Below are 26,348 nucleotides of genomic sequence, written 5' to 3' on the forward strand. Positions count from 1 at the left end.
CAGCCAAGGTTAATGTTTTAGTAGCTGACCAGTGTACAGTGAGAGAATCATAGGAGAAAACGCCAGGTTGTAGGTGGCATTTTCTTCCCTTGGTGCTTTTAAAAATGGCTGAGATAGCAGGTCAGGTCAGGCAGTCAACAACACGACACAACCCCCAATAAATGGAATTGAGGGGATATTTGGATGGATAAAGCCATTGATTACAACTTTCTGGTCTGCCAGAATGGAAAGGGGTTAGAAGTGTAATAGGTGAAACTGGACTGTGAAGTGAGGCGGGAAGGGGAGTGTGAAATAAGAGGATAAGTGAAAGGGGTTTGTGCAGTTAAGCCCGAGGGATAAGTGAGGAGTGAAGTGGATTTTGAAGTAGAAAATTTACTAGTAATTCAGTGGTGATTGCTAAAGCAGTTACTAGGATTTGCTAGGTGACTGGAAAAGAGAAATAAATATTGTTGTATACGAGTAAAAGAATGAAGAGTGAAAATGGCAGGCATGGGGGGGGGGGGGGTACAGGCTGCCATAATTATATTTATCTTTCTCCTGCAATTCCATGAAGAAAAATCAGTCATGGGGGCTGGAAAAGGTAAATGGAGTAATAGCACCCTGGGCAGTAAAAGCCCAACAGATGCCATCCTACCTGAAACGTAAATGTCACTATCGCTGCAAAGTATGGCAACACCGTATACCCAACAAAAACAGTGGCACACAGCTCTTATTGTAGCTCTCGTAAGTGGTGATATCCAAATTAATCCAGGACCTCAAACTATTGTGCAGAGGCAAAACAGACAGACAAGTGACGGTGTTAATGACAGTCTAGTAGCTAAGAATGATAACTTTAACCCCATATGTAATGCATACATAGGTCAATGTGAGACAATACAGTCATTCTTATCTCAAACACCACCAAACAGGTGCATACGCACTAAGGTATGCAAGAAAAACAGAAAAGACACCTTATGTAAAATGTGTAAGAGGCAGGTGCATGATGGATTTATGTACAATTATAGAAACAGAGGTAAGTTTGGGGTGCCAGGTGTAAATGATAATGGGAGCCCTTTGATTGAACTTTGTATAGAAAGGGGTTTAGTTATAGGTAATACATATTTTAAGAAAAAGAGGATAAATAAGTATACACGATATGATGTAGGGCGAAATGACAGTAGTTTGTTGGATTATGTATTGGTAGATAAAAGACTGTTGAGTAGACTTCAGGATGTACATGTTTATAGAGGGGCCACAGATATATCAGATCACTTTCTAGTTGTAGCTACACTGAGAGTAAAAGGTAGATGGGATACAAGGAGAATAGAAGCATCAGGGAAGAGAGAGGTGAAGGTTTATAAACTAAAAGAGGAGGCAGTTAGGGCAAGATATAAACAGCTATTGGAGGATAGATGGGCTAATGAGAGCATAGGCAATGGGGTCGAAGAGGTATGGGGTAGGTTTAAAAATGTAGTGTTAGAGTGTTCAGCAGAAGTTTGTGGTTACAGGAAAGTGGGTGCAGGAGGGAAGAGGAGCGATTGGTGGAATGATGATGTAAAGAGAGTAGTAAGGGAGAAAAAGTTAGCATATGAGAAGTTTTTACAAAGTAGAAGTGATGCAAGGAGGGAAGAGTATATGGAGAAAAAGAGAGAAGTTAAGAGAGTGGTGAAGCAATGTAAAAAGAGAGCAAATGAGAGAGTGGGTGAGATGTTATCAACAAATTTTGTTGAAAATAAGAAAAAGTTTTGGAGTGAGATTAACAAGTTAAGAAAGCCTAGAGAACAAATGGATTTGTCAGTTAAAAATAGGAGAGGAGAGTTATTAAATGGAGAGTTAGAGGTATTGGGAAGATGGAAGGAATATTTTGAGGAATTGTTAAATGTTGATGAAGATAGGGAAGCTGTGATTTCGTGTATAGGGCAAGGAGGAATAACATCTTGTAGGAGTGAGGAAGAGCCAGTTGTGAGTGTGGGGGAAGTTCGTGAGGCAGTAGGTAAAATGAAAGGGGGTAAGGCAGCCGGGATTGATGGGATAAAGATAGAAATGTTAAAAGCAGGTGGGGATATAGTTTTGGAGTGGTTGGTGCAATTATTTAATAAATGTATGGAAGAAGGTAAGGTACCTAGGGATTGGCAGAGAGCATGCATAGTTCCTTTGTATAAAGGCAAAGGGGATAAAAGAGAGTGCAAAAATTATAGGGGGATAAGTCTGTTGAGTGTACCTGGTAAAGTGTATGGTAGAGTTATAATTGAAAGAATTAAGAGTAAGACGGAGAATAGGATAGCAGATGAACAAGGAGGCTTTAGGAAAGGTAGGGGGTGTGTGGACCAGGTGTTTACAGTGAAACATATAAGTGAACAGTATTTAGATAAGGCTAAAGAGGTCTTTGTGGCATTTATGGATTTGGAAAAGGCGTATGACAGGGTGGATAGGGGGGCAATGTGGCAGATGTTGCAAGTGTATGGTGTAGGAGGTAGGTTACTGAAAGCAGTGAAGAGTTTTTACGAGGATAGTGAGGCTCAAGTTAGAGTATGTAGGAAAGAGGGAAATTTTTTCCCAGTAAAAGTAGGCCTTAGACAAGGATGTGTGATGTCACCGTGGTTGTTTAATATATTTATAGATGGGGTTGTAAGAGAAGTAAATGCGAGGGTCTTGGCAAGAGGCGTGGAGTTAAAAGATAAAGAATCACACACAAAGTGGGAGTTGTCACAGCTGCTCTTTGCTGATGACACTGTGCTCTTGGGAGATTCTGAAGAGAAGTTGCAGAGATTGGTGGATGAATTTGGTAGGGTGTGCAAAAGAAGAAAATTAAAGGTGAATACAGGAAAGAGTAAGGTTATGAGGATAACAAAAAGATTAGGTGATGAAAGATTGAATATCAGATTGGAGGGAGAGAGTATGGAGGAGGTGAACGTATTCAGATATTTGGGAGTGGACGTGTCAGCAGATGGGTCTATGAAAGATGAGGTGAATCATAGAATTGATGAGGGAAAAAGAGTGAGTGGTGCACTTAGGAGTCTGTGGAGACAAATGCCAGAATTCATTTTGTGTTTAACAAATGCACTTTGGCACAGTTACCCTTTAGCAATGATGACATTGATTTACCTAATTTTAATACAAATGACCCATTGCCATATACTGATGATTATAATTGTTTTATGAAAACAGGCCTTCACTTTATTCATGTCAATGCAAGATCACTTTTTCCAAAATTGGCAGAAACTAGGATTCTAACTAAGAGAACTAGGGCAGCAGTTATATCCATTTCTGAATCCTGGTTGGATGATACGGTGACTGATGACGAGGTCAAAATAGAAGGTTACAATATAAAACGCTTAGTTAGGAACAGAAAGGGTGGTGGGGTATGTGCCTACATTAGAAATGACTTAGCTTACAACCCAAGACTTGATTTAAAAACAATAAACTAGAGATTCTATGGTTTGAAGTGCTGCTTCCAAAGACTAAACCCATCTTAGTTGGAACTAGTTACTGCCCTCCCACCCAGGACCAGTTCTTATAAGACTTTTCCGGTCTTGTCCGGACTTGAAAACAATTGCGAGACAATAATACTGGGCGACCTCAATATCTGTTTTCAGCAACAAAATAATGGGCTATGCAAAAGGTATAAGCAAATACTAGGTTTAAATAGTTACACTTGACTAATTAATACACCAACTCAGATCACACAGTTCTCAGCCACCCTAACTGACCACATTCTTTGTAATCACTCTGAGATCATTAGTCAGTCAGGCATCATTACCACAGGCCTTACTGATCATTTCATCACTTATTGCACCAGGAAAATCACTAGGGATAGGATAGGCCTACACAGGACAATAAAAATGAGGTCAACTAGAAACTACAGTAAAGAAACACTGGTAAATAGGCTACACAATTGTGACCGGACAGAGATAAGTTGCACGGACGTAAACAATGCCTGGGAAAAATTCAAAACAATGTTCACTACCATCCTTGATAATATTGCACCAGTTAAAGAGGTTAGGATTAAACGAAGAACTGAATCCTTGATGACTACGCTTAACACTGACAAAACCTACTATATTATGTTTGGTAGCAGAGCAGGAGTTGCGCAAATTAACATTAAGATCGACAACACTAATTGCCAGACATAATGAGGGCAAATTCCTAGGCCTATACCTCGACAACAACCTGAATTTCAGCACCCATATAAAACTCATAACCAAAAAAGTATCCAAAACGGTTGGGATCCTCTCCAAGATACGATACTAAGTGCCGCAAAATGCCCTTCTCACACTACACCACTCGCTGATTTTTCCATACTTCACCTATGCTATTTGTGCTTGGGGATCAACTGCAGCAACTCACCTAAAGCCAAAATAACCCAACAAAAAGCCGCAGTAAGAATAATCACTAAATCACATCCCTTGCAACACCTCCCCCCCTCTACATAGATCTGAACTTACTCCCTGTTCAGTACATCCACACTTACTGCTGTGCAATCTACATCTACAGAACCTTAAATTCCAATATTAACCTTGACCTAAAACGCTTTCTTGATAGTTGCGACAGAACCCACAGGCATAACACCAGACACAAACATCTCTATGACATTCCCCATGTCCGACTAAACCTTTACAAAAATTCAATGTATGTCAAAGGCCCTAAAATCTGGAACACCCTACCTGAAAACTCTAGAACTGCAGACACATTCATCACTTCAAAACTACCATTAGAAAACATCTTATCTCCCTGATACACCCCGTCAACTAATTACACGAATACCACCTGGTGGTTCACACTTACACTCGCTCACCCATTTGACCATAAACAGAAATATCAATCTCAATCTTAAAATAATGAATCCTAACTAGTCATAAGTTGGCCTGTGATACTCCAATACTGAAACTATGTATTGTGCCAAAACAAAAGCATTCACATTGCTAAACTCACAAACTAGTATTTAGTCACTTAGCCATAATACCAACTCGCCTCATAATTTGTAATATTTTAAATTTAAGAATTAATGTAAGTCTGCCCGAAATGCCTAGCCATGCTAGGTGTTCTAGTGGCACCCTCTGTAATTATTATTTTACTACATGTAAACCACACAATAACCAAATTCTGTAAACTCAGCATTGTAATCCTTATAGAGAATAAACTGAGATATTAGATAATATGAAATTCCGAGACCAGCTGCTAAAAAGATTTAAAGCAAACAGACAGGATATTGCAGCACTAAATGAATTCCAAAGGGTGAGGAATAGAATGCAAAGACTTATAAAAGGAGCAAAGGCAAAGCACTACATGTATTACTCAAAAATGGAAGAGTATAAGCATAACCCTAGAAAGCTCTGGCAACAACTAAAACAGTATAGCCATAAACCAGTAGATAGGTCTAACATAGTACTCACTATTGATAATGAGGTATGCCACGAAACATCTAAGGTGGCAAACTGTTTTAATTCTTACTACACACCTGTTGCATCAAATGCCTGGAACAAGTGCTGCAGTTTGTGAATTTAGGGCCAGTAAAGGATGGTTTGATAGATTTAAGAAGTGTAGTGGCATACACAGTGTTGTAAGGCATGGTGAGGCTGCAAGTTCTGACGAATGTGCAGCTGAACAGTATGTTCACGAATTCCAGGACTATGTAAAGGCTGAAGGATTTGAACCCCAACAAGTTTTCAATTGTGACAAAACAGGCCTGTTTTGGAAGAAAATCCCAAAGAGGATCTACATTACCCAGGAGGAAAAGACACTGCCAGGTCACAAGCTTATGAAAGACAGGCTTATTCTTTTGTTGTGTGGTAATGCTAGTGGGGATTTCAAAGTGAAGCCTTTACTTGTGTATCACTCAGAAAATCCCAGTGTGTTTAAGAAAAACAATGTCATGAATAATAGACTGTGTGATGTATAAAGCTAATCATAAGGCATGGGTCACAAGGCAAATTTTCAAAGAGTGAGTTAATGATGTGTTTGGTCCAAGTGTGAAAAATACCTCCTGGAAAAGAAATTGCCACTCAAGTACCTCCTGTTACTGGACAATGCTCCTGTACATCCTTCAGACTTGGAAGACCAAATGTTTAGGGACTTCAGTTTTATAAAAGTGAAGTTCTTGCCTCCTAACACCACTCCTCTTCTCCAGCCCATGGACCAGCAGGTCATTTCTAACTTCAAAAAACTCTACACAAAAGCAGTGTTTCAAAAGTGTTTTGAAGTGACCTCGGACACTCAGCTGACCCTAAGAGAGTTCTGGAGGAATCATTTCACTATTCTCCATTGCATAAGACTTATAGGTAAGGCTTGGGAGGAAGTGACTTCCAGGACTTTGAACTCTGCTTGGAGAAAACTGTGGCCAGATTGTGTCCAAGAGAGGGATTTTGAAGGGTGCGAGACTCACTGTGACCCTGACCCTGCCGACCCTGTGGACTCTATTGTCTTTGGGGAAGTCCCTAGGGTTGGAGGTGAGTGGTGAGGATGTGGAAGAGTTTGTGGAGGACCACAGGGAAGAGCTTACCACTGAAGAGCTGTAAGAGCTTCAACTTGAACAGCAACAGATTGCAGCTGAGGAACGTGCTTCAGAGGAGGAGGAGGAAGAGAGAGTGAAGGAGATGCCTTCTTCAGAGATTAAAGAGGTGTGTGACCAGGGTGCAAGCTTTTGTAGAGAAACACCACCCAGACAAAGCTGAAACAAGCCATATCTGCAACATGTTTAATGACAAAACCCTGTCCCACTTCAGGGAAATCTTAAAGATTTCCCTGTGGACAGTTATTTTGAGACAGGGGTCCAGTGACTCAAGCTGGTTCTAGTAGCATTAAAAGACAGAGAAGGGAAGTAACCCCAGAGAAGGCATTACTACCTAGTCTTCATGGAGGGGGATTCCCCTTCCAAACACTAACTCCTCCCTCTTTCCTCCTCTCTATCTTCCAGAAGCCAGCATTAGCCTTCAATAAAGGTATGTAATACTTACATAATTAAAAAAAAATTTTTTTTTGAGAATATTTTTGTTGGAAACGAATTAATTTTATTTCCATTAATTCTTATGGGAAATATTCGGTTATCGGCCATTACAGTTATCAGCCGACCTTCAGGAACGGATTACGGCCGATAACCGGGGGTCCACTGTACCCACAGTCACTGGTCAGGCTTCAAACACCTTTTATTGTACAGTAATAAAGGAATGGAACAGACTGCCTGCACATGTCAAAGCCAGTCATAGCATGAACCAGTTCAATAAGTGCCAAAAGGTGTGATGAATGTAGCTACAGAAAGGGAAGGGACCGATTTTTTATTTTTTAGCTAACACACGTGTAATTTTACCTTATTCCTAGTAATGACCCTCGTATTGTAGATAATCTTTTAAGTATGATAATAAGATGTTATCTTCATTATAGAATAATAATATTATAACCTTTATATTATTATAATAAGGTAAAAGGACCCCAATGGAAATAAGTCACTCTGACTTTTTTGGGTTATCCTAGGTACTTTACACATATGCTGCTATGTATGATAATCTATGTAACTGTATTTGTGTATACCTGAATAAACTTACTTATTAGAGTGGAATGCAGGTGCTGGAACTTGCCAGGATGTACAGCAAGAATAAATCAACAATTACATCCATCCTGGCAAAGAAAGAACAAATCAAGGACGCTAATGTTGCGAGAGGAGTAACTTTTATAATGAAACAAAGGTCACCAATAATGGGAGAGATGGAAAAGTTGTTGTTATTGTGGATTAAGGAAAAAGAGTAAGTGGGAGACAGAGTTGTGGAAAGTGTTATTTGTGAGAAGGCAAGGCAGTTACATGAGGATCTTCTACAGAAAACTCCTGGAACAAATGCTCCTGGTATTGAATTTAGGGCCAGAAAAGGGTGATTTGAGAAATTTAAGAAGCATAGTGGCATACACAGTATTTTAAGGGATGGAGAGGCTGCAAGTTCTGACAAAAAAGCAGCTGAAAAGTATGTGCAGGAGTTCAAGGACTATGTAAAGGCTGAACAATTAAAACCCTCAACAAGTGTTCAATTGTTATGAAACAGGCCTGTTTTGGAAGAAAATGCTGAACAGGACCTATATCATGCAGGACGAAAAGGCACTGCCGGGACAAAAGCCTATGAAAGACAGGCTTACTCTTTTGTTGTGTGCTAATGCTAGTGGGAATTTTAAAGTGAAGCCTTTACTGGTGTATCACTCAGAAAATCCAAGTGTGTTCAAGAAAAGCAATGTTGTCAAGAATAGATTGTGTGTGATGTGGAAAGCTAATCATAAGGCATGGGTCACAAGGCAAATTTTCAGTGTGTGTTAATGATGTGTTTGGCCCAAGTGTGAAAAAATACCTCCTGGAAAAGAAATTTCCACTCAAGTGCCTCCTGGTATTGGACAATGCTCCTGCACATCCTCCAGACTTGGAAGATTAAGTGTTTAGGGACTTCAATTTCATCACAGTGAAGTTCTCACTTCCTAACACCACTCCTCTCCTCCAGCCCATGGATCAGCAGGTCATTTCTAACTTCAAAAAACTCTACACAAAAGCAGTGTTTGAAAAGTGCTTTGAAGTGAACTCTGACACTCAGTTGACCCTAAGAGAGTTCTGGAAAGATCACTTCACTATCCTCAATTGCATAAACTTTATAGGTAAGGCTTGGGAAGGAGTGACTTCTAGGACTTCAAACTCTGCTTGGAGAAAATTATGGCCAGGTTGTGTCCAAGAGAGGGATTTTTGAAGGGTTTGAGGCTGACCTTGTGGACTCTACTGTGGCACTGGGAAAGTCTCTGGGGTTGAAGGTGAGTGGTGAGGATGTGGAAGAGTTGGAGGAGGACCACAGCGAAGAGCTAACCACTGAAGAGCTGCAAGAGCTTCAACTCAAACATGAACAGACTGCAAATGAGGAACTTGCTTCAGAGGAGGAAGAGGGAGTGAAGGACGTGCCTTCTTCAGAGATTCAAGAGGTGTGTGCAATGTGGACTAGGGTGCAAGCTTTTGTAGAGAAACACCACCCTGACCAAGTTGAAACAAACCATATCTGCAACATATTCAGTGACAAAACCCTGTCCCACTTCAGGGAAATCTTAAAGAGATGCCGGAACCAGACCTCTATGGCCAGATTTGTGTGACAGGGGTCTAGTGACTCTAAAGCTGGTCCTAGTGGCATTAAAAGACGAAGAAGGGAAGTAACCCCAGATAAGGCTTTGCTACCTATTCTTCATGGAGGGGGATTCCCCTTCCAAACACTAATTCCTTTCTCTTTCCTCCTCCCTATCTTCCAGAAGCCAGCATTAGCCTTAAATAAAGGTATGTAACACTTATATAATTGTTAAAAAAATTATTTTTGCGAATATTTTTGTCTGGAGTGTGAGAAGGGTAATATTTAGTGAAGGGATTCAGGGAAACCAGTTATTTTTATATAGCCGGACTTGGGTCCTGGAAACGGGATGTACAATGCCTGCACTTTAACCCTTTAAGGGTCGAGAGGCCCTGTCCCAAACTCCTTCTCAGGGTATAAAATTTTTTTTTTCTTGTGAAATGACAGAGAATCTTTTTCTGAACATAATGACACCAAAAGTATGAAATTTGATGGAAAACTTACGGAATTATGCTCTCGTGAAGTTAGCGGTCTCAAAGTGGGCGATTTCGCCCACTTTGAGCCCTATTTTCGGCCAATTCCAATGTTACAGTTGACTAAAATCATAGCTATTTCCCTAGAACTCCATTTGTTCTATCGACAACTACCTATTTCAACTACCCAATTAAGTGGTCAGAAATTGGCAATTTGGGCAATTTCACACAAATTTCAAAAGATGCCAATTTCGAAATAGGGTCCAGGAAAAACAATGTAGACATTCATGGCACTAAAATAACATTTTATCTGTTCATTAGTCACATCTCTAGGCCCCTCTTACATTACTTTTGCTTTCCCTTTTGAATTTTTATTCTTAGAAAATAGGTTTTCTGTTATGTATACTACTGCATCATTGTAAAAATGGTATAAATGATATAAACACACTTGTGAAAGAATATCAGACTCACCAGTTGACGTGTATTGGATGCCTGGCTTGATTTGTTTACTCTTGAACATCAGCAAAAATCGATCATTTTCGCTAATTTGAGATCAATTTCAAGATACTTGTCATTGTGAAACTAATCAAAATCATCTCTAATTCTGTAATATATCTTCCATTCTATCAAATGAGACCAAGGAAATGAGAATTTTTTTTTTTTTTCAACAAGTCGGCCGTCTCCCACCGAGTCAGGGTGACCCAAAAAAGAAAGAAAATCCCCAAAAAGAAACTACTTTCATCATCATTCAACACTTTCACCACACTCACATTATCACTGTTTTTGCAGAGGTGCTCAGAATACAACAGTTTAGAAGCATACACATATAAAGATACACAACATATCCCTCCAAACTGCTAATATCCCAAACCCCTCCTTTAAAGTGCAGGCATTATACTTCCCATTTCCAGGACTCAAGTCCGACTATATGAAAATAACCGGTTTCCCTGAATCCCTTCACTAAATATTACCCTGCTCACACTCCAACAGAAAAATACACTAGAAAGTCGCTGTTTTAAACCAAAAACACAGTCCAAGTTTTTTGCTCATTATGCACTGCTTGCTTCAGGATTTTTTTTTATACTGTGCACACTGACCCATTCTTTCATATGTAGGCCTGTCACCTTCCGCCAGATCTGAAGGCACTAGAATTTAGGTGTACAAGTACGTGACCAACCCTGGCTGCAATGATGTAATTGTACGTGACCGACCCTCAAAGGGTTAAAGGAGGGGTTTGGGATATTGGCAGTTTGGAGGGATATGTTGTGTGTCTTTATATGTACAGTGGACCCCCCGCATAACGATATTAATCCGTTCCTGAGAGCTCATTGTTATGCGAATGAATTTTCCCCATAAGAAATAATGGAAATCAAATTAATCCGTGCAAGACACCCAAAAGTATGAAAAAAAATTTTTTACCACATGAAATATACATTTTCCTACACACAAAGAGAAGGATACATGCACAATAGTAGAGTAGTACATGCACAATGTATATTGTGCATGTATTACTCTACTAAATGAAGAATAAATGACACTTACCTTTATTGAAGATGCAGCAATGACTGATGAGACACTGTGTCCTGGGAGTGCCTTTTCCTCATGAGTACTCTAGGTCCTGTTTGGCATTTTCTTCCAGAACAGGCCTCATCACACTGTGTATGCCACTACGATTCTTAAATCTCTCAAACCAACCTTTGCTGGCTTTAAATTCACCAATATGAGCACTAGTTCCAGGCATTTTTCCCTGTTCACCTGGGTGTTAGTCGACTGGTGTGGGTTGCATCCTGGGAGACAAGATTAAGGACCAAAATGGAAATAAGTTAGACAGTCTTCGATGACACTGACTTTTTTGGGTTATCCTGGGTGGCTAACCCTCTGGGGTTGTTTCTTGGTATTCTCAATAAGCCATACCAACAACGGTGCTACAGCAGCAGCAGCAGCAGCAGCAGCAGCAGCTGACAGTGCTACAGCAGCAGCAGACGGTGCTACAGCAGCAGCAGACGGTACTACAGCAGCAGCAGCAGCAGCAGCAGCAGCAGATGGTGCTACAGCAGCAGCAGCTGACAGTGCAGCAGCAGCAGCAGCTGACAGTGCTACAGCAGCAGCTGACAGTGCTACAGCAGCAGCAGACGGTGCTACAGCAGCAGCAGACGGTACTACAGCAGCAGCAGCAGCAGCAGCAGCAGCAGACGGTGCTACAGCAGCAGCAGCATCAGCAGTTGACCATGGTACCACAGTATTTCGATAATATTTCTCACCCTTTTTACCACAGGGTTGGCACTAGAAGCTTTCTTGGTGCCCATGGTCACTTATTTTGCAGATAAAATCACCAAAAACACTGTAATAATACGAAATGTTCCGATTGTATGCTTGGATGTTACCGCGGAGGCTGGCTTGTAAACAATGCCACCGGCGGAACATGCGAGGCTGGCTCAGGCCGCACATTAGACGCGTCTCGGACGAATAGCGTTGAGTGGGTTTTTTTAGCGGTATGCGAGGCAAAATCTTAGCGATAAAATGTATCAGTATGCGGATTTAATGGTTATGTGATGCCAACGGTATGCGGGGGTCCACTGTATATGCTTCTAAACTGTTGTATTCTGAGCACCTCTGCAAAAACAGTGATTATGTGTGAGTGCGGTGAAAGTGTTGAATGACAAAAGTATTTTCTTTTCGGGAATTTTCTTTCTTTTTTTTGACACCCTGCCTTGGTGGGAGATGGCCGACTCGTTAAAAAAAAAAAAAATTGTCTGGAACGGATTAACTGTATTTAGATTAATTCTTATGGGAAATATTATTTTGGTTTTCAGCCATTTTGGTCTTAGGCCGAGCTTCTGGAACGGATTACGGCCGATAACCAAGGGTCCACTGTAATGAGAAATTTCAATTACCTACGATATGGAAAACGTGAGGAAATTAAAACTTCATCGGAGTATAAAACAAATTCCAACCACACAATAGTGGAAAACTGGTAGTGATCATGTCAGAGGATCTCACCTTCAAGGACCATAACATTGTATCAATTGCATCTGCTACAAAAATGACAGGATGGATAATGAGAACCTTCAAAACCAAGGGATGCCAAGCCCACGCTGACACTTTTCAGGTTGTTTGTTCTATCTAGGCTGGAATATTGCTGCACACTAACATCACCTTTCAAGGTAGGTGAAATTGCTGACCTAGAAAATGTAGAGAACCTTCACGTCATGCGTAACTGCGATAAAGCGCCTCAATTACTGGGAATGCTTGAAGTTCCTAAACCTGTACTCCCTAGAATGAAGGCAGGAGTGATACACGATTATACATGTATACACTTGGAAAATCTTAGAGGGATTAGTACCAAACTTGTACACGAAAATCACTCCCTACGAAAGCAAAAGACTTGGCAGACGATGCAACATTTCCCCAATGAAAAGTAGGGGTGCCACTAGCATGATAAGAGACAACACAATAAGTGTGAAGGGCCTAAGACTGCTCAACTGCCTCCCAGCATACATAAGGGGGATTACCAATAGACCCCCATTTGTCTTCAAGCAGGCACTGCACAGGCACCAAAATCAGTACCTGACCAGCTGGGCTGTGGGTCATACTTTGGACTGCATGAAGCTAGCAGTAACAGCCTGGTTGATCAGGCCCTGGTCCACCATGAGGCCTGGTCACAGACCGGGCCTCAGGGGTGTTGACCCTCGGAACTCTCTCCAGGTATTGTGCTTTTATACAATATTCCTTATTTATAAATTACATACATTGTTTCAGTGTTTTCCTTATGAAACTGATGTAGTGCAGCTAACCTCACAAACACTCCATTTTCTTTTATAATGGGAAGATACGTAGTCACAGCAGGAGAGAGAATGGCAGCTACTGCAGCCACCACAAATCACATACATAATGACATTTTATTCATTCTAGAGTATACAGTGGACCCCCGCCTTACGATATTAATCCGTTCCTAAGAGCTCATCGTAAGCCGAATTAATTTTCCCCATGAGAAATAATGGAAATCAAATCGATCCATTTCTGACACCCCAAAGTCTGAAAAAAAAAAAAAAAAATTTACCACATGATATATTAATTTTAATATACACAAACTGAAGAAGACATGCACAATTACTACTCTACTAAGAATAGAATACATGACACTTACCTTTATTGAAGATCTGGTGATGATTGATGGGATGGGAGGAGGGGAGTGTGTGGAAGTTATTGTTTAGAAGGGGAATCCCCTTCCATTAGGACTTGAGGTAGCAAGTCCTTTTCCAGGGTTACTTCCCTTCTTCTTTTAATGTCACTAGGACCAGCTTGAGAGTCACTGGACCTCTGTCGCATAACAAATCTGTCCATAGAGCTCTGTACCTCCCGTTCCTTTAAGACTTTCCTAAAATGGGCCATAACATTGTCATTGTACAGGTTGCCAACACGGCTTGCAGTAGCTGTGTCGGGGTGATTTTCATCTGTAAAGGTTTGCAGTTCAATCCATTTTGCACACATTTCCTTAATCTCTTTTTTCAATTCCATACTAATTCTTGCCCTTTTTACCACAGGGATGGCACTAGAAGCTTTCTTGGGGTCCATGGTGACTTATTTTGCAGTTACAAGCACTAAAAACACTGGGATAATGTGAAATGTACCGAATGCATGCGTAGATGCGACTGCACTGGCTGGCTTGTAAACACTGGTGCTGAGGCCACGTGGGATGCGTCCCGGACGAATCATGTAAGGTGAGTTTTTTACCATGAGGCGAGGCAAAATTTTTGCATTCAAATGCTTCGGATGGCTGATTTAACGTAACGTGATGCGTTCGTAAGGCAAGGGTCCACTGTAATAATAATAATAATAATAATAATAATAAAAATAATCATTAACAGGTGGTCTACTGCATCACTTCATTCACTGCCTCCCAGCATATATGAAGATTACCAATAGACCCCTGACTGTCTTCATGAAGGCTCTGGTCAACACCTAGTCAGTACCTGAACACCTGGGCTATGGCTGGTATGTCAGTTTGCGTGTGGTCAGCAGTAACAGCCTGGTTGATCAGGCCCTGATCCACTATTAGGCCTGATCAGAAGCGTTGACCTCTGAAACCTCCTACAGGCATACATTCAAAGATTAAAACTCACAAATACATTTACAGTACTTTAACCCATTAACTGTCCAAACGTAGATCTATGTTCGCTTACCTAGCACTTCGAATATTTTGGAAGAAAAAAATTAAATTAAAGAGGGCAAATTTGTGTGTGTAATAAGACCAAAAAAATTTTTTTTAGGACCAGTACTTACCGAGATATAAGATCGCAAAGTTGGCACAGGATGCTCACCTGACAGCAACATGGAGTCCTGCTGCTTGCAGAAATGTTGCTGATATACCTTTTTTTTCTCGTGAATGCTTTCAGATACTTGGGAGTTGACGTGTTGGCGGATGGATTTATGAAGGATGAGGTTAATCATAGAACTGATGAGGGGAAAAAGGTGAGTGGTGCGTTGAGGTATATGTGGAGACAAAAAGACGTTATCTATGGTGGCAAAGAAGGGAATGTATGAAAGTATAGTAGTACCAACACTCTTATATGGGTGTGAAGCTTGGGTTGTGAATGCAGCTGCGAGGAGGCGGATGGAGGCAGTGGAGATGTCCTGTCTAAGGGCAATGTGTAGTGTAAATATTATGCAGAAAATTCGGAGTGTGGAAATTAGGAGAAGGTGTGGAGTTAATAAAAGTATTAGTCAGAGGGCTGAAGTGGGGTTGTTGAGGTGGTTTGGTCATTTAGAGAGAATGGATCAAAGTAGAATGACATGGAGAGCATTTAAATCTGTAGGGAAAAGAAGGCGGGGTAGGGGTCATCCTCGAAAAGGTTGGAAGGAAGGGGTAAGGGAGGTTTTGTGGGGGAGGGGCTTGGACTTCCAGCAAGGGTGCATGAGCATGTTCGATAGGAGTGAATGGAGACGAATGGTATTTGGGACCTGACAATCTGTTGGAGTGTGAGCAGGGTAATATTTAGTTTAGGGATTCAGAGAAACCTGCTATTTTTATATAGCCGGACTTGAGTCCTGGAAATGGGAAGTACAATGCCTGCACTCTAAAGGAGGGGTTTCAGGATATAAGCAGATATAAGCGGTGGGAGACGGCCGACTTCTTGTTGTTGTTGTTTCTAAACTGTTGTGTTCTGAGCACCTCCGCAAAAACAGTGATTATGTGTGAGTGAGGTGAAAGTGTTGAATGATGAAAGTATTTTCTTTTTGGGTCACCCTGCCTCGGTGGGAGACAGCCGGCTTGTTAAAAAAAAAATTACAATTTATAGTAGTTCTTGTGATTTCATAGCCAATATTTGTTCTGACACTAATATTAGGTACTGAAATTGTACTCAAATTGTCACAAACACACTGACAGGTGAACATTTACACCTGCCTTGGTCATTTACTACTGTTTAGGAATATATACAAAGTATTTATAGGTCCGAACGATGTTTTACATAAGAACATAAGAAAGGAGGAACACTGCAGAAGGCCTGTTGGCCCATACTAGACAGGTTCTTTACAATCCATCCCACTAACAAAACATTTGACCAACCCAATTTTCAGTGCTACCCAAGAAATAAGCTCTGATAACTCTATCCACTCATTTGCAAGTCCCACTCAAATCCAACCCCTCTCACTCATATATTTATCCAACCTAAATTTGAAACTACCCAAAGTCCTAGCCTCAATAACCCAACTAGGTAGACTGTTCCACTCATCAACTACCCTATTTCCAAACCAATACTTTCCTATGTCCTTTCTAAATCTAAACTTGTCTAATTTAAATCCATTACTGCGGGTTCTCTCTTGGAGAGACATCCTCAAGACCTTATTAATGTCCCCTTTATTAATACCCATCTTCCACTTATACACTTCGATCATGTGTCTCCCCTCACTCTTCGTCTAACAAGTGAATGTAATTTAAGAGTCTTCAATCTTTCTTCGTAAGGAAGATTTCTAATGCTACGTATTAATTTAGTCATTCTACGCTGAATGTTTTCTAACGAATTTATGTCCATTCTGTAATATGGAGACCAGAACTGAGCTGCATAATGTAGGTGAGGCCTTACTAATGATGTACAGTATAAAGCTGCAGTATAACCTCTGAACTTCTGTTGCTTACACTTCTTGATATAAATCCCAATAATCTATTTGCCTTATTATGTATGCTTAGGCACTGCTGTCTTGGTTTAAGGTTGCTGCTCACCATAACCCCCAAGTCCTTTTTGCAATCTGTATGGCTAAGTTCTACATTATTTAACTTATAAGTGCTAGGGTTATGGACACTCCCGAGCTTCCAGAACCTTGCATTTATCTACATTGAACTGCATCTGCCACTTTTCTGATCAAGAATAGAGTTTGTCTAAATCCTCCCGAAGTTCCCTAACATCTACGTTTGAATCAATTATCCTACCTATCTTTGTGTCATCAGCGAATTTGCTCATATCACTAATAATACCCTCATCAAGGTCATTGATATATACATATTATAAACAACAACGGGCCTAAGACTGATCCCTGTGGTACGCCTCTTGTTACAGATCCCCACTCGGATTTAACCCCATTTATGGACACACTCTGCTTTCTGTCTGAGCCATAACTCGATCCACAAGAGCATTTTTCCCCCAATGCCATGAGCTGCCACTTTCTTTAACAGTCTTTGGTGTGGAACTTTATCAAAAGCCTTACTAAAATCTAAGTAAATAATATCAAATTCTTTATCGTGATCAACAGCCTCAAAAGCTTTACTGAAGAAAGTTAATAAATTAGTTAGACAAGAACGGCCTCTCGTGAATCCATGCTGAGTATCATTAGAGCATATATGAAACTTCTTGAAGCATGGTGTTAAGACGAGTGTTACTAAACTGCTGACAGAGTAAGCAGTGGAGTGACACGATGATCATGCACTGCTGCATGGGACCCTGGCTTTGTTTTCACTGTTACACACAAACATGTCTGTCTGTCTAGCTATGTCTGTTTATCTTTCTGTCTGCCTGTGTGTGTCGGTCTTTCTGTCCGCCTGTGTGTGTCTGTCTTTCTGTCTGTCTGCCTGTGTGTGTGTCTGCCTGCCTGTATGTGTCTTTCTGTTTGCCTGTGTGTGTGTGTGTGTGTGTGTGTGTGTGTGTGTGTGTGTGTGTGTGTGTGTGTGTGTGTGTGTGTGTGTGTGTCTGTGTGTGTGTGTGTCTGTGTGTGTGTGTCTGTGTGTGTGTGTGTGTCTGTGTGTGTGTGTGTCTGTGTGTGTCTGTGTGTGTGTGTGTGTGTGTGTGTGTGTGTGTGTGTGTGTGTGTGTGTGTGTGTGTGTGTGTGTGTGTGTGTGTGTGTGTGTGTGTGTGTGTGTGTGTGTGTGTGTGTGTGTGTGTGTGTGTGTGTGTGTGTGTCTGTCTGTCTCTGTCTGTCTGCTTGTGTCTCTTGTCTCAGAGTTGCTCCTGAACCAACTGGTATTACACACGATCACGTATGATTCCTGAACAAGTGAAAATGTGTATTATTTGCCAGTTGCCAGTCATGCTTATTATGCATTATATCTAAAAGCACAGTATAGCACTTTGGATTTTTTGGATTATCCTAGGTAATTTACAATGTATAATTGTATTTATACCTGTGAGATAGAGACAGAGAAAGACAGAGAAAGAAACAGACAGAAAGAAATAGGGACACAAAAAAATACAAACAGACAGAGATAGACAGAGCCAATCAGCCAGCCTGCCAAACACGTATTACGCTCCAGAGTTGTTTCTTTTTACTTAGATGACAACCAGTGGTACCAAAATTAAAATGGCATTTCACAAATGTTGCAAATGGGTTATTATAGAGGTTTTTGATATTTCTGTGACCACTTACGGCCACATCCACCTCGAAGCCACTAAACTCGGGGTCAACATCACTTTCCTCTTAAGAGGGGAGTGCTAATATGACATGACATCAGTGAATCCTTGGTGTTTGCCGCGGTTTGCTCTAGGTGGCGCTCAATTGAACTGGTGCTCCCACAAGGTACTCAGTGGTACCAATTTTTTTTAATACTGTGCACACCGAGGGTTAAGACGCATTCTGTGCTGACCAGGCATCTCAGGCCAATCGTGCCAAATTTGGAGGCAGGAAAAATAAAACGTAAATCTACGTTTGGAGCATTAGCAGTAAGAACGTAGATCTATATTTGTACACTTAACAGGTTAACTTCCACTTTTGTTATACACATGCACTAACCTGCCTTTCTTGCATTACCACCAATACGTTCTCCTCTGCCATCAAAACCAGCACCAGGTTTGCCTCCACCAAAAGCATCAGGGCAATCACGGGACAGGTGACCTTCTGTACCACACTAGGGAGAAAAAAATCAAAACACTCACTTGTATAACAATTTAAAAGCTGTATACATACTCAAGAATTCAATTGTTTACAGGTAAATGACTAATAATATAAATTAGGTTAAATGATAAAACAATGGAAGTTGGCAGATACTAAAGGTTGACAATGGCCATAAATTACAACCAGCACTATTCTTAGGATACATCCCTTGCATGAGAATATGAACTTTATTTCAGCATACTTATTTGTACAAAGGAGTTTGACAACTGGGTGTGCATGCTGAAAGCCCCTTTATATGCAGAGCATTTCGGGCAAACTTAAGACTAACTTAAGATTAATAAGGCAATAACAGTATGAGTAATTTTGTACATATGGTCACTTAGGTGAGTGCAATTTTAAATTAGGGAGTTTACATGAGAACTGCATATTCTATTAGCTCATGCTATATGGATTTAATAAGTTAGATACAGGAATCACAGTTTGGATTATTAACCTAAAGCTGACACAATGGATTGATAAACATTTGAGAGGATTACAGATACTGAGTAAGCATATATTGATTAAATGTTTTACCTATGTTCATGATATTGAGCAAATGCATGTAAAGTTTTTACATATGTATTTATGATGGGCTGGGATAGGTTAAGGAGACAAGGTGTTTTTTAATGGTAGTTTTGAAAATGCAGGGTGAGTCAGCAGTTCTGGAGATTTCTGGCAGAGTTCCATATTTTGGGCCCTTTGATGTACACTGAATTTTTGAAGAGATTTAGCTTGACAAGCAATGTCAGAGGCTTTTATGCCTAGCATTATGCCTATGGGTCCTATTGCAACTGTCAAGAAAGCACTTCAGGTTGGGATTTATATTAGTATTGATTGTTCTGTACAAGTAGTTTGCACAGTTGTATGAGTGAATGTTTTGTATAATGAGTAGGTTTAAGTCTTCGAAGAGGAGGGAGGGGGGGTTGTCTAGTAGTGGATTGCGTGATCATTTGCACTGCAGCCTTTTGAGTTATTATTGGCATTAGGTGATTTGCTGTTGTGGATCCCCAGGTGCTTCTGAATTGTCAATCCCTATTGTTTACATAATAAATTTGTCCATCACCACTAATACCGTACCGGAGGGGTTCAAGGAGGCCAGAGTTACTCCTCTCTTCAAGAAAAATAGTAGGTCTGATGTAAGCAATTATATGCAATTGTAAGCAATTATAATATCCAAAATTCTAGAGAGAGCAGTGTACTGTCAAGTAGTTAAGTACGTACCTTAATGACGACAACATTCTCCATAGCTATCAATCAGGCTTTAGAAGATCTTACTCAACTGACACCTCCCTAATTTATCTGATGGATTACATGAGAACTGAAATGTCAATGGGTACCTCATAGGTATGGTAACCTTAGACCTGCAAAAGGTCTTCGATACTGTCAACCACAATATATCATGTAAAAAACCTCAAGCTATCGGTATAGGTTCTGTTGATTGGTACAAGTCCTACCTTAGCAACAGGAGACAAATTGTCAAAATCAACAAAACGGAATCAGAACCCCTGCCGATAACATGTGGAGTTCCCCATGGTAGTATTCTGGGCCCCTTATTACTCCGATGCTATGTTAACGACATATCTATCAGTGTCAAGTGCAAACTCCTACTGTATGCAGATGACTGCTCTGTTAGTGTCACGTAAAGACTCACAAGATATAGCTAATGTATTAACACTGGAACTGGAGTCCTGCAGCAAATGGTTTGTAGACAACAAACTATCATTACACCTCAGGAAAACTGAAGCTATTCTCTTTGGCACGAGACAAACTGAGAAGGGTAAATAATTTTAATGTCCAGTGTAATGGGGAGCCCATCACTTCAGTTTCCTCAGTAAGATATCTGGGAATCCCCTTTAACCCATGCATGTCAGGAGAATTGATAGGGAACAGTGTAGTAAAGAAAGCGAATGCCAGACTGAAATTCCTCTATAGACGAGCACAGTGTCTACCTACTGAGACTCGAGGACCCTATGTCTAGCCCTTATACAATGTTATATGGATTACGCTTGCTCTTCATGGTACTCTGCCTTGACAAAAAAAACTGAAAGATAAGACTGCAAATCACCCAGAACAAAATGGTAAGATTCATCCTGGACCTGGGTCCAAGAGAGCATGTAAGCCAGGATGAATTGCAGCAACTGGATATACTGAATATTGAAGACAGAGTAAAACAACTGAAGCAATAATTTTGTCAAGGCTGGGAACCAAAGCAATCATAGTACTAGGGGAAGAGAGCACAACTTTATAGTACCCACAGTTAGTGGCCAGGCTTCAAACACCTTTTATTGTACAGCAATAAAGGAATGGAACAGACTGCCTACACATGTCAAAGCCAGTCATAGCATGAACCAGTTCAAGAAGAGAGCCAAAAGGTGCCTGATGAATGTAGCTACAGGAAGGGAGGCGAGTTTTTATTTTTTTTAGCTAACACAAGTGTAATTTTACCTTATTCCTAGTAATGACCCTCGTATTGTAGATAGTCTTTATAGTATGATAATAAGATGTTATCTCCTTTATATTATAAGATAAAAGGACCCCAATGGAAATAAGTCACTCTGACTTTTTTGGTTTATCCTAGGTACTTTACATATATGCTATGTATTTATTTATTTATTTGAACATGATACAGGGAATTATGAGGAATACAATTTTTAAAGTGCAGCATGCCAAAGCCCCTTGCATGCAGAGCATTATGGGCAGGCTTAAAATTAACTTTAGATTAACTAAGAAATGATATATGATATAATGATAATCTATGTAACTGTATTTGTGTATACAGTGGACCCCCGCATAACGATTTTAATCCGTGCAAGAGGGGTAATTGTTATGCGAAATAATCGGTATGCGAATGAATTTTCCCCATAAGAAATAATGGAAATCAAATTAATCCGTGCAAGACACCCAAAAGTATGAAAAAAAAATTTTTACCACATGAAATATACATTTTCCCACACACAAAGAGAAGGATACATGCACAATAGTAGAGTAGTACATGCACAGTATATATTGTGCATGTACTAGTCTACTAAATGAAGAATAAATGACACTTACCTTTATTGAAGATGCAGCAATGACTGATGAGACATTGTGTCCTGGGAGTGCCTTTTCCTCCTGAGTACTGTAGGTCCTGTTTGGCATTTTCTTCCAGAACAGGCCTTATCACACTGTGTATGTCACTACGATTCTTAAATCTCTCAAACCAACCTTTGCTGGCTTTAAATTCACCAATATGAGCACTAGTTCCAGGCATTTTTCCCTGTTCACCTGGGTGTTAGTCGACTGGTGTGGGTTGCATCCTGGGAGATAAGATTAAGGACCCCAATGGAAATAAGTTAGACAGTCTTCGATGACACTGACTTTTTGGGCTTATCCTGGGTGGAAAATCCTCTAAGGGGTTAATTGTTTCTTGGTATATTCTCAATAAGCCACACCAACAACAGTGCTACAGCAGCAGCGGCGATGCTACAGCAGCAGCAGCGAGCGATGCTGGCAGCAGCAGCAGCGAGCGAGCGATGCTGCAGCAGCAGCAGCAGCGATGCTACAGCAGCACGCAGACGATGCTACAGCGCAGCGCGACAATGCTACAGCAGCAGCAGCGATGCTACGCAGCAGCAGCAGCTGACAGTGCAGCAGCAGCAGCAGCTGTACCACCAATAAGTAGCGATGGTTGATTGGGGTTCATTATACAACCTGGCCAGCTCGGAGACACGCACTCCACTTTCATACTTATCAATGATCTTTTTCTTCATCTCTATAGTAATTCTCACCCTTATTGCTGTAGGGTTGGCACTAGAAGCTTTCTTGGGGCCCATGGTCACTTATTTTCCAGATAAAATCACCAAAAACACTGTAATAATACGAAATGTTACGATTGTATGCTTGGATGCTACCGCGGAGGCTGGCTGGTAAACAATGCCACCGGCGGAACATGCGAGGCTGGCTAAGGCACACATTGGACGCGTCTCGGACGAACAGCGGTGAGCGGGTTTTTGAGCGGTATGCGAGGCAAAATTTTTGCGATTAAAGTGAACGGTATGCGGAATAAACGGTATGTGATGCCAACGGTATGTGGGGGTCCACTGTACATGCTCTCTGCCAATCCCTAGGTACCTTCCCTTCTTTCACACATTTATTAAACAAATGTACCAACCACTCCAACACTATATCCCCCCTGCTTTCAACATTTCTGTCATGATCCCATTAGTTCCAGCTGCTTTACCCCCTTTCATTCTACATAATGCCTTGCGTGCCTCCCCCACACTTACATTCTGCTCTTCTTCACTCCTAAAAGACGGTGTACCTCCCTGGCCAGTGCATGAAATTACTGCCTCCCTTTCTTCCTCAACATTTAAAAGTTCCTCAAAATATTCTCGCCATCTACCTAATACCTCCCTCTCCCCATCCACTAACTCCCCTACTCTGTTTTTAACTGACAAATCCATACGTTCCCTAGGCTTTCTTAACTTGTTTAACTCGCTCCAAAATTTTTTCTTATTTTCATTAAAATTTCTTGACAGTGCCTCTCCCACTCTATCATCTGCTCTCCTTTTGCACTCTCTCACCACTCTCTTCACCTTTCTTTTACTCTCCATATACTCTGCTCTTATTATAACACTTCTGCTTTGTAAAGACCTCTCATAAGCTAACTTTTTCTCTTTTATCACACCCTTTACTTCATCATTCCACCAATCACTCTTCTTTCCTCCTGCCCCCACCCTCCTATAACCACAAACTTCTGCTCCACATTCTAATCATGCATTTTTAAAACTCATCCAACCCTCTTCAACCCCCCCACTACTCATCTTTGCATGAACCCACCTTTCTGATAGATATGCCCAGATTAATAAAAACTGACATTATACAGCCTCTCCTCACTGAACGATGGAGTTTCATTCCTAAGACCATGTTGGTAAACGAATTCGTCGCTAAGTGAGCAGCATACTATAATGGTAGCGGGCTTGTGTCAACTATCTTTGATATTATTTTAATGTCACCTTTGCACCATTTACAAAATTTCTGGTATATTTTTAAATGTTTATACAGTAGTGTACTGTATATTGTAATAAACAGAATAGAGGAAATCAGTTCTAATATACATTATGTAGGCATGCATACTGGTCAGAGAGACCATCGTAAGTCTGAAGCATCAGTAAACGAGTATGTTGCTAAGTGAAGAGAGGCTGTATAGAGAGGTATTCAAGGGTGAAAGGTGGGGAGGGATTAAAAAAAAAAAGTGACAGCAACCATTACAGAAAATGTTGCGAGCTAATTGCCTGAAGGGTAACTATAGAAGATAACTCTTATCTTATGTAAAAACTAAAAAAATGTGTGATATTCTTGAGAGAAAGAGAGAGAGAAAGAGAAAGAAAAAGAGAGAAAAAGAGAAAGAGAAAGAGAGAAAGAGAGAAAGAGAGAAAGAGAGAAAGAGAGAAAGAAAGAGAGAAAGAAAGAAAAAGAAAGAGAGAGAGAAAGAAAGAGAGAGAGAAAGAGATTAAGAGAGAAAGAGATTAAGAAAGAGAGAAAGAGAAAGAGAGAAAGAGAGAGAGAGAGAGAGAAAGAAAGAGAGAGAGAGAGAGAAAGAGAGAAAGAGAAAGAGAGAAAGAAAGAAAGAGAAAGAAAGAGAAAGAGAGAGAAAGAAAGAGAGAGAGAGAGAAAGAAAGAGAAAGAGAAAGAAAGAAAGAGAAAGAAGAGAGAAAGAGAAGAAAGAGAGAAAGAGAGAAAGAGAAAGAAGAAGAAGAAAGAAAAGAAAGAAAGAAAAGAGAGAAGAGAAGAGAGAAAAAGAGAAAGAGAAAGAGAAAGAGAGAAAGAGAGAAAGAGAGAAAGAGAGAGAAAGAGAGAAAGAGAGAAAGAGAGAAAGAAAGAGAGAAAGAAAGAGAAAGAGAGAGAGAGAAAGAGAAAGAAAAAGAGAGAAAGAGAAAAAGAGAGAAAGAAAGAGAAAAAGAGAAAAAGAAAGAGAAAAAGAGAGAGAGAGAGAGAGAGAGAGAGAGAGAGAGAGAGAGAGAGAGAGAGAGAAATCCCAAGTAATCAGCTATGCACGCGTTTCCTGGAATATCTCGAAGTTATTGACCTATTTCATGCTGTATTACCATTAATAATAAATAGATTGAAAGGAATTTCCCAGCAAACATAAAACTGAATGTTTTAATTTTGGGTGTTGACACTTTTGAAATGTCAGTAAGGGGCAATTCCTTGATTTGCGACGAATTTGTTTACCGACTTGGTCTTTGGAATGGAACTCTGTCAGTAAGTGAATGAATAAGTAATCTTGCCGGTTCCACACCCTGTTTGCTGGTAGGGAAGCTAGTCATGTTAACCATAATGCACTCCTTGGATCCAACTGGTCTTAGATTGTATTTCAGACATGAAGAGACTGCAGGAGACCCAAACAGTTGTGTTGAGGTGAAAAATACTAGCAAGTGCTTACTAATACATCGGACATAGTCATCACTTGTATGATGAACACATTTATAAGTTTAGATGCAGGCAATGTCATACAGTACCTTAAAACAAGCCTTTCCAATGCCTCTGCCAGCCACTCTGTCTTGTCCTCGTTCTTTTCTTAAATCTTGTTGCTGCCTGTTAAAACCACCAGTTTCCTTAGCAGAAGGGCAATCTCTTGCAAAGTGCCCTTTTCCATTACACTGTAATAAAGTGCAATATGTTTAAGTACATACTAAAAGTTTCACAAAAAAAAAAAAAAAAAAGACTACTATCTAACATCAGTCCATTTCATTTGCATGAGACTTAATATACTGTATAATATACTTAATATATACTTAATATACTTTGATTACTATTTACCAGCGACAGCTCCAACATGAAGGATATAACTTCTGGAAGTAAGTTTTACAGTTAGAGGACAATGTGACCAAAAGTGACAGGAAAAAAAAAAAAAAAAAAAGTGCTGAAAACCTTGATGATCCCAACCATCTATCTCAGCCATCAGCGCATCCACAACAAGTCCAAGCCATACACACGAGCTAATATTCTCCAGTGATTCCTAGCAACTGCAGATCAGACAACCGACAGTGAGGATGACGATTCACATGTTAATTTATTTGGTGGCATACATGGTCTGGTAATGTCCCTAGGGCCTAGGGCTATCCCCAAGGAATGTGGTAGATTGGAGGATATCCTTCACCAGCAAGTAATAGTGATGGTGCTTCCATGGGTATGGGTAGTGGACCATGCACAATACTGGCAATGCATATGATACTAGGTGCTAGGACACAGAAGCAAGTGGCACCAGTGCCAGCCTTGAGAGGAAGCCAGGTCCCGCACCCTACACCTCAACCACCGCTGGCTGTGTCCATCATACAAACACACACTACCACCACCACCATAAGTTGCAAGTATGTAACAACTACTAGACAGCATCTGGGGTTGGCAGGAAGAGGCATGTTTTGTGCCTAATCCCCATCAATTTGACACTACACAGTGGAATCATGCCAAACTACACACTGGA

The 26,348-nt window shown here is 40.5% G+C and overlaps 1 protein-coding gene across 4 annotated transcripts in view; it reads right to left on the bottom strand.

Annotated features, from left to right (window-relative positions):
• Positions 1–26,348, bottom strand: part of LOC128689588 (probable ATP-dependent RNA helicase vasa-like) — a 168,046-nt gene that overhangs the window by 98,680 nt on the left and 43,018 nt on the right. For all 4 annotated transcript variants that reach the window (XM_070087544.1, XM_070087545.1, XM_070087543.1 and 1 more), the window contains 2 exons: positions 25,384–25,524; positions 18,743–18,857 (listed from right to left, as the gene is read on the bottom strand). In XM_070087544.1, the coding sequence (XP_069943645.1) occupies positions 18,743–18,857; positions 25,384–25,524 (256 nt within the window). The remainder of the gene's footprint in view (positions 1–18,742; positions 18,858–25,383; positions 25,525–26,348) is intronic.

This window comes from Cherax quadricarinatus, chromosome 22 (genome assembly GCF_038502225.1).
Source record: "Cherax quadricarinatus isolate ZL_2023a chromosome 22, ASM3850222v1, whole genome shotgun sequence".
Lineage (NCBI taxonomy): Eukaryota > Metazoa > Arthropoda > Malacostraca > Decapoda > Parastacidae > Cherax > Cherax quadricarinatus.